The sequence below is a fragment of the Mytilus californianus genome, unplaced genomic scaffold (genome assembly GCF_021869535.1).
Source record: "Mytilus californianus isolate M0D057914Y unplaced genomic scaffold, xbMytCali1.0.p SCAF_4, whole genome shotgun sequence".
NCBI lineage: Eukaryota > Metazoa > Mollusca > Bivalvia > Mytilida > Mytilidae > Mytilus > Mytilus californianus.
Window position 1 is genome coordinate 48,709,851 of NW_026262690.1, and position 17,902 is coordinate 48,727,752.

Here is a 17,902-nt window from a genome sequence, read left to right on the forward strand (position 1 = left end):
TTGCCTATGGCAGACATGTTTGTTGCGTGATCAGTATGAAATAGTAATTCTCGCGTATGGCAGTGAAAATTACTTACCTGGATTCGAGCTTTCTATGTTTTTCCTTCTTATTTTTCCTTTTTTGATACAAATTAGTCGAGAAATGTGTTTTGTTGCTATTATGTTTATTCAATTTATATAAAAGCATGCTAATTTTAGATAATTATGTTAATTAAGCAGCCTGGTATTATTGCACAGTTAATTAGTAGAAATCTGTCAAAGTCATAAAGATTATCAATCTTTTTTCAAAAATACATTATTAAGTTTTAAACGTAGCAGTGCTATATTTGTAAAGTCCTTTGTTCGTTTAAAAAATTGTCACGTATACATGATCGTAATTCATTGGTAAAGGTTAATTATAGACCAGAGTAAATTCCACTTCAAAATCGAAAATTCAGACCTAATTTTGTTAGCAATGGCTACATTGAGGGTAAGACCGTAATATATGTAACAGGAGGCAGTCATAGCAATTTGTGTCAATCTATTTTTAAGTGGATGAGTAAACTATGTTTTTATGTTTGATACCAGGTTTCAGCTTAAATCAGTATTGAGTTTTAAATTTTGACGTTAAGTTTATGTTTATTGCTTCCATGAGCAAAGTGACGACGCCTTAGTAATGCTCATATTCTATGTACTAGACAAACACAGCATTTCAATACAATAAACCAAATTCAAACCCGGAAAACCATGAATTATCCAACTGCTAAAAACCACATACAATAATAACTACTTCCGGGTTCTTCCATTAGGACCTGAGTCTCTGCTACTTATATCAGTGAGAAGATAAAGTTTTCATATTTAATCATAATCAAAACGTATATGTACCGATTATCAGGTTGTCTGCATATTGATATTATATAACATAAATATGCAGAAAACGAGGAAATCGATTGATTAAGTTGTATTTGTTTGTTATGCATGATAGAAACAAGTGTTTTCTTTGTTTCACAGGCAAACCTGAAGATGCCTTGATAATTTTGGGTTAATCTTATCAACGTCGGTTTATTCATTATGACGTCGTTGACATGTCCGGGTCAAAGTTATTAAGGCCTGGTCAACGTATTTGACCACACAAAGCAGTGATATTCAATTTTATTAAGAGCTGAGCAGAGTGATACAGACAGTGGGACGACCAATAACAAAGTATATTGACACAATACAGTCAAATGATATAATTCATCAATAAATCATGTCATAAAGTTATCTTAGAAATTATTCTTTGCAAAATTATAAAAGAGTAACCCTATTTCGTTTATACCGGTAAATCCTATATTTTACCCCATACAGTTTCATTCCCATGTTCAATTCTAGGAGCACCAATATCAATGCATATCCGATAGAGAGGAAATCAAAATTGAGATTGCAGAATAGAGTAACGACCTGATCCAGGACCTCGCTTTGCTCGGACACAAACAGAACAATCCTTCACCCAAGAACCTATCTGAAGAGATACCAACCCAATAGAACCTTCGCTCAACGTTCTGTCTCTACCTTAATGAACTGAAATTCTATTGTTATAAAGTTCCCTCATAGTTTTAGTTCTTAACTCTTCGGGAACTACTGAAACCAAATTAGTTTCAACAGATTTTTCATATTGTTTATATTAGGTTCTATCTACTATTTCTAGTACTTTCCAATCGCGTCATAATTTCCTAACTTCATGAGAGGAGCCAGACACTTCTTCGCGACTGGGTTTTTCATCAGACCGAGTTTCGAATTCAATAATATTAGTTTAATCCGAATCATTTTCTTGTCATGTTTTTATTTTTATGAGTCCATATTCCTAACCATTTAGAAAAATCTAGCCTTTCATTTATTTCATCAGGGACCTCAAAGTCCTCAATGTGCGATATAGTTTCATTTTGTTCTGTATAGTCCTCCATTAATGGGATTGTTTCATCAAAATCATGTTCATTTCCAGCCGTTAAAGTAAACAGCAGTGAAAGTGTTTACTTTAACGGAAATCGTTTTTTTAATACAACCTGGAATATCATCCCTTTTACAAAGCCGACATGGCTTTCTAGATTGGACATCAGCATTTGTGTGTTGACTGCCTTTTCTGTGTTCAATAACAAAATTATAAGGTTCTAAAACAGATATCCAACTGGCCACCATCCCCTCTGGATTTATAAAAAATTCAAGCCTTCTAAAGAAGCATGGTCACTACTTATTTTGAACTTTTGATTTATCAGACACTACATGTATATAGTAATTTGTTTTATTATTCGTCTATTTTATAAACATTTTTAAACAATTATGCCATCAAAATTATCTTCAGCATAACATAATATATTTGGAACCGACACTGAAAGAGCGAACTATCTTTCCTTATAGAGTTATCTCACCAAACGTCGAAAGCCTTGTCATGGGTTAAACACCGAAACAGTAACAGCTAGCGGAAACACGAAGATTGTCGACTGTACTTCCATCACATTTTGAAGGGAAAAAACACAAACCCTCCTTGAAGATAACACCGCAAGGAAGAAACTACCATTTATTGAAAGTTGCAGAAATATCTGAATTAACCTTTCACCATTGGAATCTAATGATGTGACCTGTCATACAAGTGAGCGGTTTAGCTAGCTATAAAACCAGGTTTAGTCCACTATTTTCTACATAAGAAAATGCCTGTACCAAGTTAGGAATATGACAGTTGTTATTCATTCGTTTGATGTGTTTGAGCTTTTGATTTTGCCATTTGATTAATGACTTTCCGTTTTGAATTTTCAGCGGAGTTCGGTATTTTTGTTTTTTTACTTTTTACAATGTCTGCCTCCGGTTACATATATAGCGATTTACCCTCAATGTAGAAATTTGTAACAAAATAAAGTCTGAATTTTCTATTATAAAGTGGAATTTACTCTCGTCTATTAATAACCGTAAGTTTTCTTCGGAGTTCGGTATTTTTGTTATTTTACTTTTTTCTTTATCATCTTGAATTTGTGAGAAAAAATACTGCACCAATTGCATGTCCTCTTGCATCAGTATCTAAAATTAACTGACCAGTTTCTGTGGCATAATTCAAAATGGGAGCAGATATTAATCATGAATATCATCATTCTCTTACATACTAGTATACACATTATTTAGTTTTAAACATCAGCTATATTTGTAAAGTCCTTTGTTCGTTTAAAAAATTGTCACGTTTGCAGTGGTAAGGTTTATTTATAGACCAGAGAAAATTCGTGACTGTATTTTGTTAGAAATGGCTACATTGAGGGTAAGACCGTAATATATGTAATATGAGACAGTCATAGTTATTTGATTCAATCTGTTTTAAGTGGATGATTGAACTAGACTTTTATGTTTGATATCAGGTTTCAGCTTATATCAGTATTGAGTTTAATATTTTGACGTTAAGTTCAAGTTTATGTTTATTGGTTCCATGAGCAAAGTGACGACGCCTTTGATTTCTTACAATTTAATGAGAACATGGATGAACAGAACAAATACAATTAATAATTGTTATTATCTCCCTTATTTTACTTATTATTGGGAGATAACTCAGTAGACTGCACCAGAAAAACTAACGTTTCTATAAGAGAGTACAAACCGGAAGGAATCTCTTATTGATGTGCAAAACTCATTTTACACAATTGCTTCATAACGACTATGAATAATTAATGACAAAATGCATCAGGAAGATTACAATTCTATTTTGTAGAATATAAACTGGGAAAACATCCTTGCCTTAAGTATACGAGTGATTTTCCTTGGTTTCTTGGATACAATTTTCAGATTTAGCTACCAATACCTTGGATGGGTATCATATATTGTGCGTTGTTTAGGTAAGTGTTACAATTAAACGAAGACCCCCCTGTATCAACATTCTACTCCAGAAGCTAATGAAAATAACAATGTTTGTGAATTTATTGCAATATCTAAATTAACATTTAATTTTCTGACACTTTCTTGACTCATCTTTATACCAAAACACCTCTCTTCCAGTTTACAATTTTTTACCCTGAAATATTTTTGAGTAATGAAGTTTTGAAACAGAAATGTCTTTGAAAAACAGACATGTACAGCAATGAATAAATTCACATGTTTTAATGTTTGTTAGAGACATTTTTATATACTTTATTACAGATTTGTTTTTTTCTCCCTATCTCAAATTTTACGTTTGTTGATTTTCTGCAATGTCTATCTGTTTTAAACATGGTAATATAATTCAAAGTATTTTCTCGTAGCAAGTTGTTCCCAACGAATTTTTGAGCGAACATTGAATGGACATTTGACAATGTTTTCAACAATCTTAAGTCTATTTCTGTCATTAATATTATAGGTAAACGTCTTAAATATATACAAAAAATGTCTTAGCTTCTCAGATGGTGGAGTTATATCCTATTTTGAAACACTTTTTTAACTGTTCCCCCTCCAATCAAATTGTCAAGAGGATTACATACGAGAAGTTCGACAGTCTTTCCGAATTCATAATCAGTTATATATATATTTCAGAATATTCCTTGGAAAACAAATTCTTTTTTTGCGTTTTTTATGATTACGACTGGTAATAGGATTTACTTCTCATATTTCTTCATGAATAAGTGAGCGATCCAAACATTAAATATTTCTTTATGCTAAGTGGCAACCAATGTATTCATAAAAGGGAGGCGGCAGGATGATTATGGAAATGAATTTTCTGTCGTATTGATAATAACAGGAATTAACAGTATAATAATCATTTTGCCCAAGACCTGTGGGGAATAAAGTATCTGTACTATGAAGATTCAGGAAAATGCTGGAAATAATTATATATATATATATATATATATATATATGCATGATATTGTATAAGGGATAAAACAGATGCTATTCAATATTTCAATTGAGGCGATGTACGGTTTTTTTTTATCAGAAAAGGTTAAATCGCTTTGACTGGACATGAAAAAAGAAAAAAAAAACATTATACCGAAGTAACAGAAATTTTGATATTGAATATTTTAACGGTGACTTACTAAAAGTCATAATATCTAAAACATTTGACAAAAAAATTCCACATGAAATAAATGAAATTCAAACGAATTATGAAAAGAATTTCATAAATGTACCAGATATCGATGCCAGTTGTTGGCATGATACATGTTCTTCTCGTATGTTTTATGATGGTATGATACTAAACCCCGAACGGGAGGGATTGTATTTATTTTAATATGATGAAGACATAATCTTTTAATCAGTTTAATTGAGGTCTAAAGCTGGCATGTCAGTAACTGCTAGTACTCTCAGATCTGTACTTAGTGTCTTTTTGTTGTTGGGATGTACAAGTACCTGGCCACGTCCACTTTGTGTTTTTGTTAGATGTACGTTTATTTGTATCCATCTGATGAGTTAAGCCTTTTTCAACTGATTTTTATAGTTCATTTTAATGTTATACTGTTACACCACTGTCCCAGGTTAGGGAGAGGGTTGATATCATTCTGTATTTTTGTGCCTGTCCCAAGTCAGGAGCCTGTAATTTAGTGGGTGTCGTTTGTTGCTGTGTTACATAATTGTTTTTCGTTCATTTTTTTGTACATAAATTATGCCGTGATTTCTCTCGTTTGAATTGTTTTACATTTGTCACTTCGGGGCCTTTTATAGCTGACTATACGGCATGGGCTTTGGTCATTGTTGGAGGCCGTACGGTGACTTATAGTTGTTTATTTCTGTGTCGTTTGGTCTCCTGTGAAGAGTTGTCTTATTGGCAATCAGACCACATCTTCTTTTTTATATATAAAACCTTTTTATCTGTCAAAAAATGTCACTCAGGCCAACAAAATAACTTAATAGTCTTGAGTGAAAACAACAAAATTGTGACGGATACAAAAAAAGTTACAGAACAGTTTAAAACTTTTTTCAACTATAGCTGAGGAAATTGGAAAAGATTATATAAATAAAATAAAATTTAAAAAGGCTACTGACTGTGACGGAATTCCAGTCAAAATTGTAAACGTAGTAAATCTGTTTTTTCGCCACAACTGACAGATCTTATCGACTCTGGTGTATTTCAAGATGACTATACGAGGCACAAGTAACTCCACTTCTTAAAAAAATGATCCTTTATTAAAAAATAATTATAGACCAGCAGTAAGTGTTCTACCATTTTTGTCCATGTTATATGAAAAGGTTTTAGAAACTCAACTGTCAGATTTTTTCGACCAATGTTTAATCCATATTTTTATGGGTTAAGACGAGGCCATGGATGTCAGACCACACTACTTAATAGACTTTAAGAGGAATGAAGAGAGGCCCTCGATAAAAAGCATTTATTTTCTACCTTATTTCATTCGCACTAAAAAAATATTTATGATCTAACTAAAATAAACAATAAACAAGAAAATGGGTTGTGCGTTCGTTTCAAAGATCGCATAAATTTTATATAATTAAACAAATCAACAAAAACAATAAAGATCATATATATGTATCATTATCAACAAACTTCGCATTAATCGAACAGACTTATACAAATTCCTTATATACCCTCAACCGCAAGTGCAAAAATATTTAGCGGGGAATAATACCAAGTAAGGGAAACCCCCAAATGACATAACGGAACGTAAAGAAATAGATTGCATAGTAGCAGTTTTAATGAACCGGTCCAAAGCTTTTGATTGCTTACCTCATTAAATTTTACTTGGCAAATAGTCATTTTATGGTGTTTCTTCTCATTCGGTATCTCTTTTAATTTCATAGTTATCCAATAGAAAACAACAAATAAAAGTTGGCAACATACTAAGTAGTTGGGTTGAGATCCAGGAAGGTGTGCCACAGGGTTTTATTCTTGGACCTCTTTTGTTTAAAATTTTTATGAAAGATATTTTTTTTTAATTTTATTAAACAGAGCTCATTGTATAACTTCGCAGATGATTACACATTATCGTTCTGTAGTCCTGATTTTAAGCTAAAAACTACATTAGAAGATGAATCCAAACAATTGATTGACTGGTTTAATTTTAATAAAATGCAAGCTTATCCTGACAAGTTCCAGGTGTTAGCAGTTGGCAAAAATACCTTTGCGAAGACCCCATCAATACATTGGCAATCATACTACATCACCTTATTTTCATTTAAAGCTAACAGAAACAAACGACGAATCGAAACCCAATTATCTTCTCTACATAAAGTGATCTATATAAAGAGATAGCCTAGCTAACATTAATAATGGTGATAGTTTAAATTACCAACCTTTATAAAAACCGATTATTCTTTTTATTTATACAAGTGAAATACCCAAGGACTTGAAGATCATCAACAAACATTAGTTGTCATGAAAGCGGCCAAGCTGATAAATACCGTTTCAAATACTAGTAAATGCAACGGTGGTGAGCGAGCCAATCCTCATTCAATCACCAACATTTATCTTGTCCAAGTATTTAAGCATAACCAGAAATTAATAGCCAGTTGTGGGAGCGGGCGACTCGATGCATGTCTTTCAAAATAAAAGTTCGTAGTTATAACTGGGACTGTATGAGCGAGCCAATCCTCATTCATCCTTAAACACTTTCAATTTTATTGACGTTTCCATTCTTGAAAACACAGTTTATAATATCCCGCCAGTTTTTTGTGCGGTTTGTTTTGCTCGATCAGTCTTTGTTGAAATCTTGTGTTTTGTGGACTGCTGTTTGTCTTGTCGTCGTTTTTCATTTCTTTTGCCATGCCTTTGATAGTTTGTTATGGACTTTTGATGGTCCTTTTGGTATATTTCGCTTCTCTGTTATAACAAAATTAATGATGATTAAAATATACTAAATCATTTTTTTATAATGGTACGAGCAGTCAATTCTAATTCATTTCTTAACTAAAAACCAGTAGAGGCAATTGGTTTTACGGATAGAAATAAATGCGCAGGTTTTTTTGATGCAGTGTACATGTCTCAATGTCGGATAGCTCGTGTTTCCTTTGTTTTAGTCCCCGTGGATGACTGACAAGTAGAATGTGGTCACTTTGGTCTGCCTCCAACTGTCGGTAAAACCGTTTTCAAAGTGAGTAGACCGTTTGGCTGTGCAGGATGTATAAGTACGCAGCCACGTTAGGTCAGACGTGTCTTGTGTAAAGAGAGCGCCATTTTTCATTGGTAGTCCAAATTTCCCCGACCTTCTCCCCAGTCGACTCACATTACAGAACCTATCTAATTGTGTCATCACTATGTACGATAAGAACACTTACAACAACTCTTTGAGGGGTCCGTGGGTGGACTGTTGCAAAGCAAACATTTCTTTCCCTATCCAATACTCTCATTTTTCATTGGAAGTCCAAATTTCCCCGACCTTCATCCCGGTCGACTCATATTACAGAACCTATCTAATTGTTTCATCACTATGTACTAAGTATTGCTAATTTGTTCTTGTCCCTAACAAACATAAACTATTTGCCACTGGTCGTAAAGCAACCAACAATCGATCAGCTTATATTTTACAAAACATACTTTAAATATTACCGTCAAATTCGATTTATTTACGAATTCTTATAAATATAGAATCGGCACATTTTTTTAAAGTAAAATGGCGAGATGAACATTGTTTGTCAACTGAGAATAAAAAAGGATGGATTAGGAACATAATTTTGCAATATAATGCGGTAAGAGATTATCTTCATTCATTTTAAGGTTGCTGCTATTACTTTTAGTAGTTTTTGTAGTGGTTAATACATTTTAAAAATGCTACGAGAAGATAGCTACTTCCGACAAGATGCGGTTATTGAGAACCACTGCTAATAATTTGCTATTTTTGTTTAAATTTCAGGACTCTTAACTCTTTTGGTTGTTACTGGATTACCATACAGCATTTTGCTGACCGTCTTCAGGATTATGCTGGGAACTTCAAATATAATTATAGCATGGCTTGTAACATCGTTGTTTATAAAGTGTGGAGAAACACCAGAATACCCTGTGCATATTTTAATCATTCTAAAACTAGTGCAAATTAGTTTAATTCTGTTTTATTATTGGTTTAATGAGGTTAACACATTATATCGGTTCGCAGTGCATTTTTACCTCTTTTTCATGGGAGGAACGGTGTTACAAATTTCTCCTGATTGGATTTTCAACGCCCTAACTATAGTCTCAATTTTGTGTCTTGTTTTGCTATGCCTTCATGTGTTTGAAAGAGGAATCTTGTCTCCTGAAGAGAAAATGCATATAAATCTATACCTCCAACGTTTTGAAGGATTGGAATTGGATGACATTATAAACATATTCCATAGAAAGGAGTTTTCTATTTATTTTATAATTTTATTTACTGTATGCCTAATTAACAACTGGCTCGTGGTTGACCTTGATCAAGATATTAACAAAACTAAATTGGTGTTTTATACCACACTCGGCATGTGTTGTTGTTCTGTAATCTCCGTTATAGCATTTTCTACAATTTCAATTGTAATTTGTAAACATCTGTTAAAGTTCTGCTATTTCATTGTAAAAGGGATGTATGAATCCACACAAATAGAGCTCGGGTTACTTATATGGTGCATCGTAAACGTATATTTCTGTACAACAGACATGATTTTCTTTGACATGGAGCCGTTTGACCGTGGTATCTTTTTGTCCAGCAGAATTGTATTTCTTGCAGTTTGTTCGGCAGACCTTTGTTCAATTATCGTACAATTAGCGAGTGCAGATGTGGTAGCAATGCAAGCATCAGGATTCAGCACCCTTAGAGTTATCGGCGTGCATATTGCATTTTGTTTTGGATATGTGGCAATACTATACGGACTTATAGTCCAGTATTCAATGAAAGATTTGGGCATTTTTCTTACAACAGCTTATTCCGTTTGTGGTCTCATAAAATCATTTGCTTCGCTTTTTATATATTGTCTGTATAAATTTTATGAAATTCGCCAGGGATTCTGGGAAAATTTTGATGATGTGATATTTTATACACGAATTACTGTATACACGATTACACTTGTTATTTTAATGCCTACAGCTTGTGTTGGTGTTTGGACAGTATTTTATGGATTCTACACATGGTTTGATTTAAATCGACTACTATCAATGTGGCTGGTCAATGTATTCTTCGGTATTAAAGTTTTATTAAATACTATTCGACAGAGGAAAAGGGTCTTGGCATATACTACTTTATTAGAAGATGCATCAAATTCTCAGCTAAACAGGGATAACTGCATTATTTGTTTGCAAGAAATGATGAAAGGAAAGGTTACCCGCTGTGGTCATGTGTTTCACGAGATATGCATACGAAAGTGGTTAAATACGAGAACGGTGTGTCCACTGTGTAACACATCGATTGTAATATATGTACAATAAACTTTGCGTATACAAATGTACATTCATACATTATTGGAAAACTTTTGTAAAACTTTAGGAATTCTCAGTTTTAGTACAAAGCTGTTGTTGTAAATTGCTTTCTTTTATTATAGACATTTTCTTATAATTTAATTTTGGATGTAACGCGTCTTCTGATTGGCTGACGTTGTTTTGTTTATCAGCTCATAGACATAATTTTGTCATGTGACCGTGACCTCATCAACGTTTTTTCATGGTTTACTCCGGTTTAAAATGGAATTTAGAATTAAATTATAAGAAATGACTAATATTTTTTCGGTCTATTCGAAATAACAAAAAAAATGTGGTGCACACTTTAAAATAACCCGCTACGCGAGTTATTCAGTGTGCACCACATTTTTTATGTTATTTCTTCATAGACAGAAAAAATATTACAGTCATTCCTTAAATAATTGGTAAACATCTTAACGTCGTTTAGCGCGGTAATTACGTAACAGTATATTCGACGTCGCTACTTAGCGACGATATTTGTGATATATGTAATCAAGTTAGATAAAAATTTCGATCTTCATTATTTCTTTAGACTGAATATAAGTCATATTGGTGCCGTGACAAAAAGAACGACGAGTTCTAAACTCAAAGCTATTCGAGCTGGACATCGTGGTGCAGTCACGAAATTAATAAAGCGAGTGAGCGGAAATTTCGAGGAGTTATTACAGGAATACAATGTGAATGAACTTATGTCAATCAGAGAAATGATACGGAAGAAGGAAACAGATATTTCGGAACTCAACGATAAAATTGTGGAAGAAATTTCGGAAGAGGATATTCAAGAAGAGATAGAAGAAGCCGACAGGTATGAATTTGATATCCAAATTACTTTAACAAATTTAGCAAAAGTAATCCGGGAAGCAGATAACCGTGCACAACATCTATGAAACAACCACAATTAAACCCGCATGCCACAGAATTTACACTTTCAAATAACCAAACAAATCCGACTCAATTAAGTTTCACGCCAGCAAATCATTCAGCATCTTCATTTTCAAACTCCAGTATGTACCATAAATTACCAAAGCTTTCCCTACCCACGGTCGGAGGAAATATATTGGAATGGCAGCCATTTTTGGATTCCTTTTGAGCAGCAGTACATGAAAATTTGTCCTAAAACGACGTACAGAAGTTTAACTATTTAAAGTCTCAATTGTACGGAGAAGCAAGCCAGTGCATCTCAGGATTACAAATTACAAACACAAATTACGCTCAAGCCCTACATGTATTGAAACAGAGATTTGGTCAACCCCACAAAATTGTGAATGCTTTTATGCAAAGCCTTATTAGTCTACCCAGTCCATCCGCAAATATTAGAGAACTTTTACGACAGTATGGAGAATTATATTCGAGGTCTTGAGGGAATGGGACAGACACATGAATCGTACGGGAGCCTTCTAGTACCAATTATCTTAAATAAAATTCCCGGAAACATCCGACAAAATATGGTACGCATTCATGGAAATGACAGATGGAATTTACAGTTGCTACGAGACGCAATTCAGCATGAAATTACAATCCAAGAAACAGGTCAGTCAGTAAATTGTTACGAATTAGAATCAGAATATACACCTACATCGGCATTTATAGCGAGTACAAAACGAAACTATACAATTCAAATAACAGAAATTTAACCAGCAAACCCTGTATATATTGTAACGACATTCACGCTCCAACTGCATGCATGAAAGTGAAAAATATTGATGACAGAAAGCGCACAATTAAGGAGAAACAGTTATGTTTTAATTGTTTGGGAAGTCATAGAATTGCACACTGCAAATCGAAAAAAAAACCTGTAAAAATCGCGGAAAACGACACCACACGAGTATTTGCAACACAAATGAGCGGCATTCGCAAGACAAAGCAAAAACAGAAACGGATAATTGTAAAACAGGAAAACCAGACAGCAATCACAGTAGCAAGCATGCACTCATTAGCGACATCAGTAAGAGCTCAAGTACTTTTGAAAACCACAATAGTTACAGTCTCGTCCGACGAAAACCATTTTAGTCAAGCAAACATCCTATTCGACGAAGGTGCACAGCGCAGTTTTATTACCAAGTATCTTTTCAATTACTTGAAACCCGTAAAAAATGAAGTAATAACAGTCTCGGGATTTGGTGAATCAAATACGAAAGTAAGACATCTTCAAGTGGCTACTGTTTATTTACGAGCTCAGACTACAGAATTAATACCAATTAATGTACTTATCGTTCCAAAGATTGCTCACCCCATACAAACATACGCAAGAAACCAGTCAAATTTTCCGTACCTCAACATTATGGATGCAAGGTCCATCTTGGATCTCAGATGAAAATCGTTGGCCTACATGGACTCAACAGCCGGAACAGGAAACAACTCTTTTGACGACGACATGTGACAACGATAACACAGAGACATTTGGTTCTACATCGATGCCCGGAATTTCAAAAATTATTGACTTATCTAGGTTTTCTTCATTGAAAAAATTATTGGGAGTTTGCGAAATTTGTGAGAAAATGCAGAGACAGCAGAGCATACCAACTTAGAAGAAAATATACACACACACAGGAAAGAATTACTAACGAAGAAATTCAATTTGCAATACATCTATGGATTAAGGACGTACAAAACGAACGATTTATGGGAGAAAAGGAGAAAATTTCGAGTAATTTAGGAAGCAAAGAATTGGCTTTATTGAAACAATTACGCCTATTTATTGACGATGAAAGTATATAAGATGCGGTGGGCGCATACATAATTCCTCGTTGGGTAGCTGTACAAAATTTCCAATACTTTTGCCAAAGAAACATACATTTACTGATCTTATTATACTGGATGCACACTTGAAAATGTTACATTCAGGATCTGGACAAACAGTCACCCAAATCCGACAGTCGTATTGGATACCGTCTATTCGTCAGTGCGTGAACCATATAATACAGAAATGCATACAATGTCGTAAAGTCATGGGAAAATCGTTTATGGAGCCAGATTTACCCCCACGTCCTATAAAGATAGAGTGACGGATATGATTCCATTTACAACAACAGGTGTGGATTTTGCAGGACCGCTTTATGTTAAAGAAACCGGAATTTTGAAAAAGATGTACATTTGTTTATTTACATATGCATGTGTTCGAGCTGTACATTTAGAACTCGTTCCAGCCTCTTCCGAACATTTGAAAGTCCCTACTATGTACTGGTTACCTAAATTGCACAAAAAACCATTTAAATTCCGTTTCATCTCCGCATCTAGTAAGTGTTCTACTACTAATATATCAGTGCTTCTAACTACCTCCCTTACTACTATCAAAGAACTTGTTATTAACTTTTGTAATAAAGCTTATGAAAATAATGGTATTAATTATTTTTGGAGTGTTAAAAATTCTTTAGAGGGTTTAGATAAAATACATGCTTTTGATGGTCCTTTTAATTCTGTTGACAGTTATGATTTTTCTACTCTCTATACTACACTTCCACACAATCTTATCAAGAAAAAGTTTTCATATTTGATTAAATGGTCTTTTGAAAAATCTCATTACAAATTTATTTGCTGTAACTCTTTTAAAGCCTTTTTCTGTAACGAAAAAGGAAAGTATGCTAGATACACTTACTGGAAATGTGAAGATATGATTGAAGCTTTAAATTTTCTCCTGGACAACATATATGTACGTTTCGGCGATAGAGTGTATCGACAAGTAGTAGGTATTCCTATGAGCACTAACTGCGCCCCTTTAATAGCAGATTTATTCCTGTATTGCTATGAATCTCAGTTTATGACCAAACTCAGTAAAGACACGTCATTGTTACATTTGGTTGATACATTCAACATTACCTTCCGTTATCTAGATGATATTTTTTCGTTAAATAATCCAGAGTTCTCTAAATATACTACCGAAATTTACCCAATAGAACTTACTTTAACTAAATCTAACATAAACAGCAGTAGTTGTCCTTTTTTGGATTTGGACATTTCTTTCTCTAAAGGAAAACTCCATACGAAAATTTACGACAAAAGAGACGATTTTTCATTCCCTATTGTTAATTTTCCTTTTTTAGACGGCGATGTTCCTTTGGCTCCATCATACGGTGTTTATATATCCCAACTCGTTCGTTATGCCCGTGTGTGTAGTGATGTCATAGATTTTAACGAACGTAATCAATGCATCACTAGTAAGTTATTAAATCAAGGATTTCGTTACCATAAATTACGTAAAACTTTTGCTAAGCTCTTTCATAGATACAAAGTTTTGATTAGTAAATTTGGCTGTACTTGTAGAAAACTGATTAAAAACGGTATTTCACATCCTAAATTTTACGGTAATATTGTACTTAAAGCGCGGAAATCACTATGTGATCCGTGTAAACTCATCGAACCTTTAAACAAACTTATTAGTAAAGGTTATCTTACCAATGCTGTAAATAGATCTTTGAATATAGTTTACATTGGCACTAATATCGATTTTGTCATCAGCAAATTAAAACAACTAAATTTGTATTTTTTTCAAGCATATAATATAAAGATACACCCACGTTCGTTTAGATCTATACAGAGGTTAAACTCCTAACTATCCTACTGTCTGTCGATACATTTATTTTTGGCATTGCACTAGTCATGTCTTCTTTGACTGTCCACGACGTTAAAATACTAAATCCCTAGGATATGTTTTAGTTGATTTTAGTCTCTGATGCATGATTTTTTATTTTTAATTGTTTTGGCTTTTAACTAGCTGTCAGTAACTGCGAGTACTCTCAAATCGTACTTTCTTTTTTTATTTGACCTGTTGATACTAATTGTATTGCTTTTTTGTTATTTAATGTTATTCAGGGTTATATCTGGTCTATATACCAGCTTTGATAAGTGTTTGGTATAACTATAAATTTTCACTTCGTACTATGAACATCAATATTATTTATTTTGTAAAAATATTTCCTTTCTCTATTGGTACTGTACACGTATACCTAACAATAAAATTATTTTCATTTACCTGTGTTTAAAGTTATTGCAAATGGCTGATATTTTTGTTCGAGCATATTGTTTTTCTTTAATTGTTTAACATTTCTTACCGATATAACATGTTACTTTTTTTAATTCTTCCCTTAGTTTATTTATTTTGTATTTACATTGTGTCATAGGTCAAATTTATTTGTTCAGTGTATGTTCAATGGTGTTAATATGTCCTTTGATTGAGTTAAGCTATTTCAGTTGATATTTTATAGTGTGTCTTTCTATGTTGTGATGTTACACTATTGTTTCAGAAAAAGGGTGAAGGTTTGGTACCATTAAAACGTTTAAACCCGCTGCATTTGTTTGCACCTGTCCTAAGTCAGGAATCTGATGTTCAGTAGTTGTCGTTTGTTGATGTGGTTCATAAGTGTTTCTCGTTTCTCGTTTTTATATATAGATTAGACCGTTGGTTTTCCCGTTTGAATGGTTTTACACTTAGTAATTTTTTGGGGCCCTTTATCGCTTACTGTTCGGTGTGAGCCAAGGCTCCGTGTTGAAGACCGTACTGTGACCTATAATGGTTTACTTTTATAAATTTTTACTTGGATGGAGAGTTGTCTCATTGGCACTCATACCACATCTTCTTATATCTAATAACACTTAACGCTTTCATGTTAGCATTTAGACGCTTCGTAGGAAAGGACACCCTAGTACAGTGTATTCGGATAACGCCCCCACTTTTGTTTCAGCGGCATGCCAAATTCCTTGAGAGCTGAACATACAAATCAACTGGAAATTCATCCCAAGAGCAGCACCGTGGTATGGTGGATGGTGGGAGAGACTGATTGGAATAACAAAGACAACACTGAAAAAAGTTCTGGGAAGATCCCAAGTTAACGCGGATATGTTACGAACAGTTCTTGCGGAGATTGAAAGCGTTATTAACGATCGCCCAATAACGTACGTTTCGCAGGATATCCGAGATCCACAGCCGCCGTTGACACCGTCAAAAATTGCGGTTTTTATCCAACGCAATCAAAGGTTTGAACGTTGTTTTCAATTTAGATTTGTATACGTGTGCATGTAAAACAAATTTCTTGGTAGAGGGGTCTAAATACAGCACAAACAACAATTTCCAAAAGACCAAAAAAGTAACAAAGTATATTTTAACAAAACGCATTTGACTAGCAGGTCGAACAACGGATGTTCTTAAACCCTGCTGACTGCCATTGGCGATTGCCAAATAAACGGATCACCAGATGTATCAAAATGGATCTTAACTATTAATTTAATACCAAACAGAAAACAATAAACTTGCGGAAAAGATGGTATACCGCAAACAAAAGGTGCAAAAATTAGTACACCATATCCGGATTTCGACAATTAATGTCTCTTCAGTGATGTTAGGAATCGAAACGGTATTTGGAAGGCCATATAATTTACCTCAATTTAGGATAGACTCTTGAATTTTGAAGAGTCGAAATAGGATGAACGGATCGTATAAACCCGAAGGCAAATATAATACAAGCCCAAACGAAAAATTATAAACAAGTCTAAATTGAAAACAACGTTCAAACCTAGTATGATTGCGTTGGATAAAAACCGCAATTTTTATACGTGTGCATGCATAACAAATTGCTTGGTAGAGGGGTCTAAATACGGCAATAACATTTTCCAAAAGACCAAAAAAGTGAAAAAGTATATTTTAACAAAACGCATTTGACTAGCAGGTCGAACAACGGATATGTTCTTAAACCCTGCTGACTGCCATTGGCGATTGCCAAATAAACGGATCACCAGATGTATCAAAATGGATCTTAACTATTAATTTAATACCAAACAGAAAACAATAAACTTGCGGAAAGGATGGTATACCGCAAACAAAAGGTGCAAAAATTAGTACACCATATCCGGATTTCGACAATCAATGTCTCTTCGGTGATGTTAGGAATCGAAACGGTATTTGGAAGGCCATATAATTTACCTCAATTTAGGATAGACGCTTGAATTTTGAAGAGTCGATATAGGATGAACGGATCATATAAACCCGAAGGCAAATATAATACAAGTCCAAACGAAAAAATATAAACAAGTCTAAATTGAAAACAACGTTCAAACCTATGATTGCGTTGGATAAAAACCGCAATTTTTATACGTGTGCATGCAAAACAAATTTCTTGGTAGAGGACAGTACAAACATTTTCCAAAAGACAAAAAAAAGTGAAAAAGTATATTTTAACAAAACGTATATATATATCTTTATTTCTCAACACACCATTTACAGTGGAATGGTAATTACATATTGTACTTTGAGATCGCATTTTATAGTTGCGTCCATCTGTGATACGGCATTGAATATCATTTTTAGCATGCTATTGTTTTTCTTTTATCTTTTTTGCAGTTAAAGAGTGATAAGTGCTTTCCCGAACTGATTATTTTGGTACGATGTTTTATGTACATTTTGTTAATCAAATGGTTGAATTTAAAGGATTAGAGTTGAGATTTCTCACAATCTAAACGTCTAATTTAAGAAACTAGTTCCTCCATTTAAATGTATGTTTTTATCTAGTCAAGAACCTTGTGATTTTGTCATGTCGAGAATTTGGTGTTCATTATTGCAACAAAATATTTAAAAAAAAAAGCTCTGGTAAAATAACCTAT

General features: G+C 33.7%; 1 protein-coding gene across 3 annotated transcripts; it reads left to right on the top strand.

Annotated features, from left to right (window-relative positions):
• The first annotated feature begins 373 nt into the window (after window positions 1-373).
• On the top strand, window positions 374-15,280 carry LOC127738176 (RING finger protein 145-like). Of its 3 annotated transcripts, none has more exons than XM_052249326.1 (3): window positions 374-469; window positions 3,704-3,827; window positions 8,763-15,280. In XM_052249326.1, the coding sequence occupies exons 1-3, from the start codon at window positions 455-457 to the stop codon at window positions 10,280-10,282; spliced, it is 1,659 nt and encodes a 552-aa protein (XP_052105286.1). In that variant the 5' UTR covers window positions 374-454; the 3' UTR covers window positions 10,283-15,280. The 3 variants fall into 2 exon arrangements, with proteins under 3 accessions (XP_052105286.1, XP_052105288.1, XP_052105287.1); XM_052249327.1 differs by lacking the exon at window positions 374-469 and adding an exon at window positions 2,918-3,259.
• The last annotated feature ends 2,622 nt before the right edge of the window (window positions 15,281-17,902 follow it).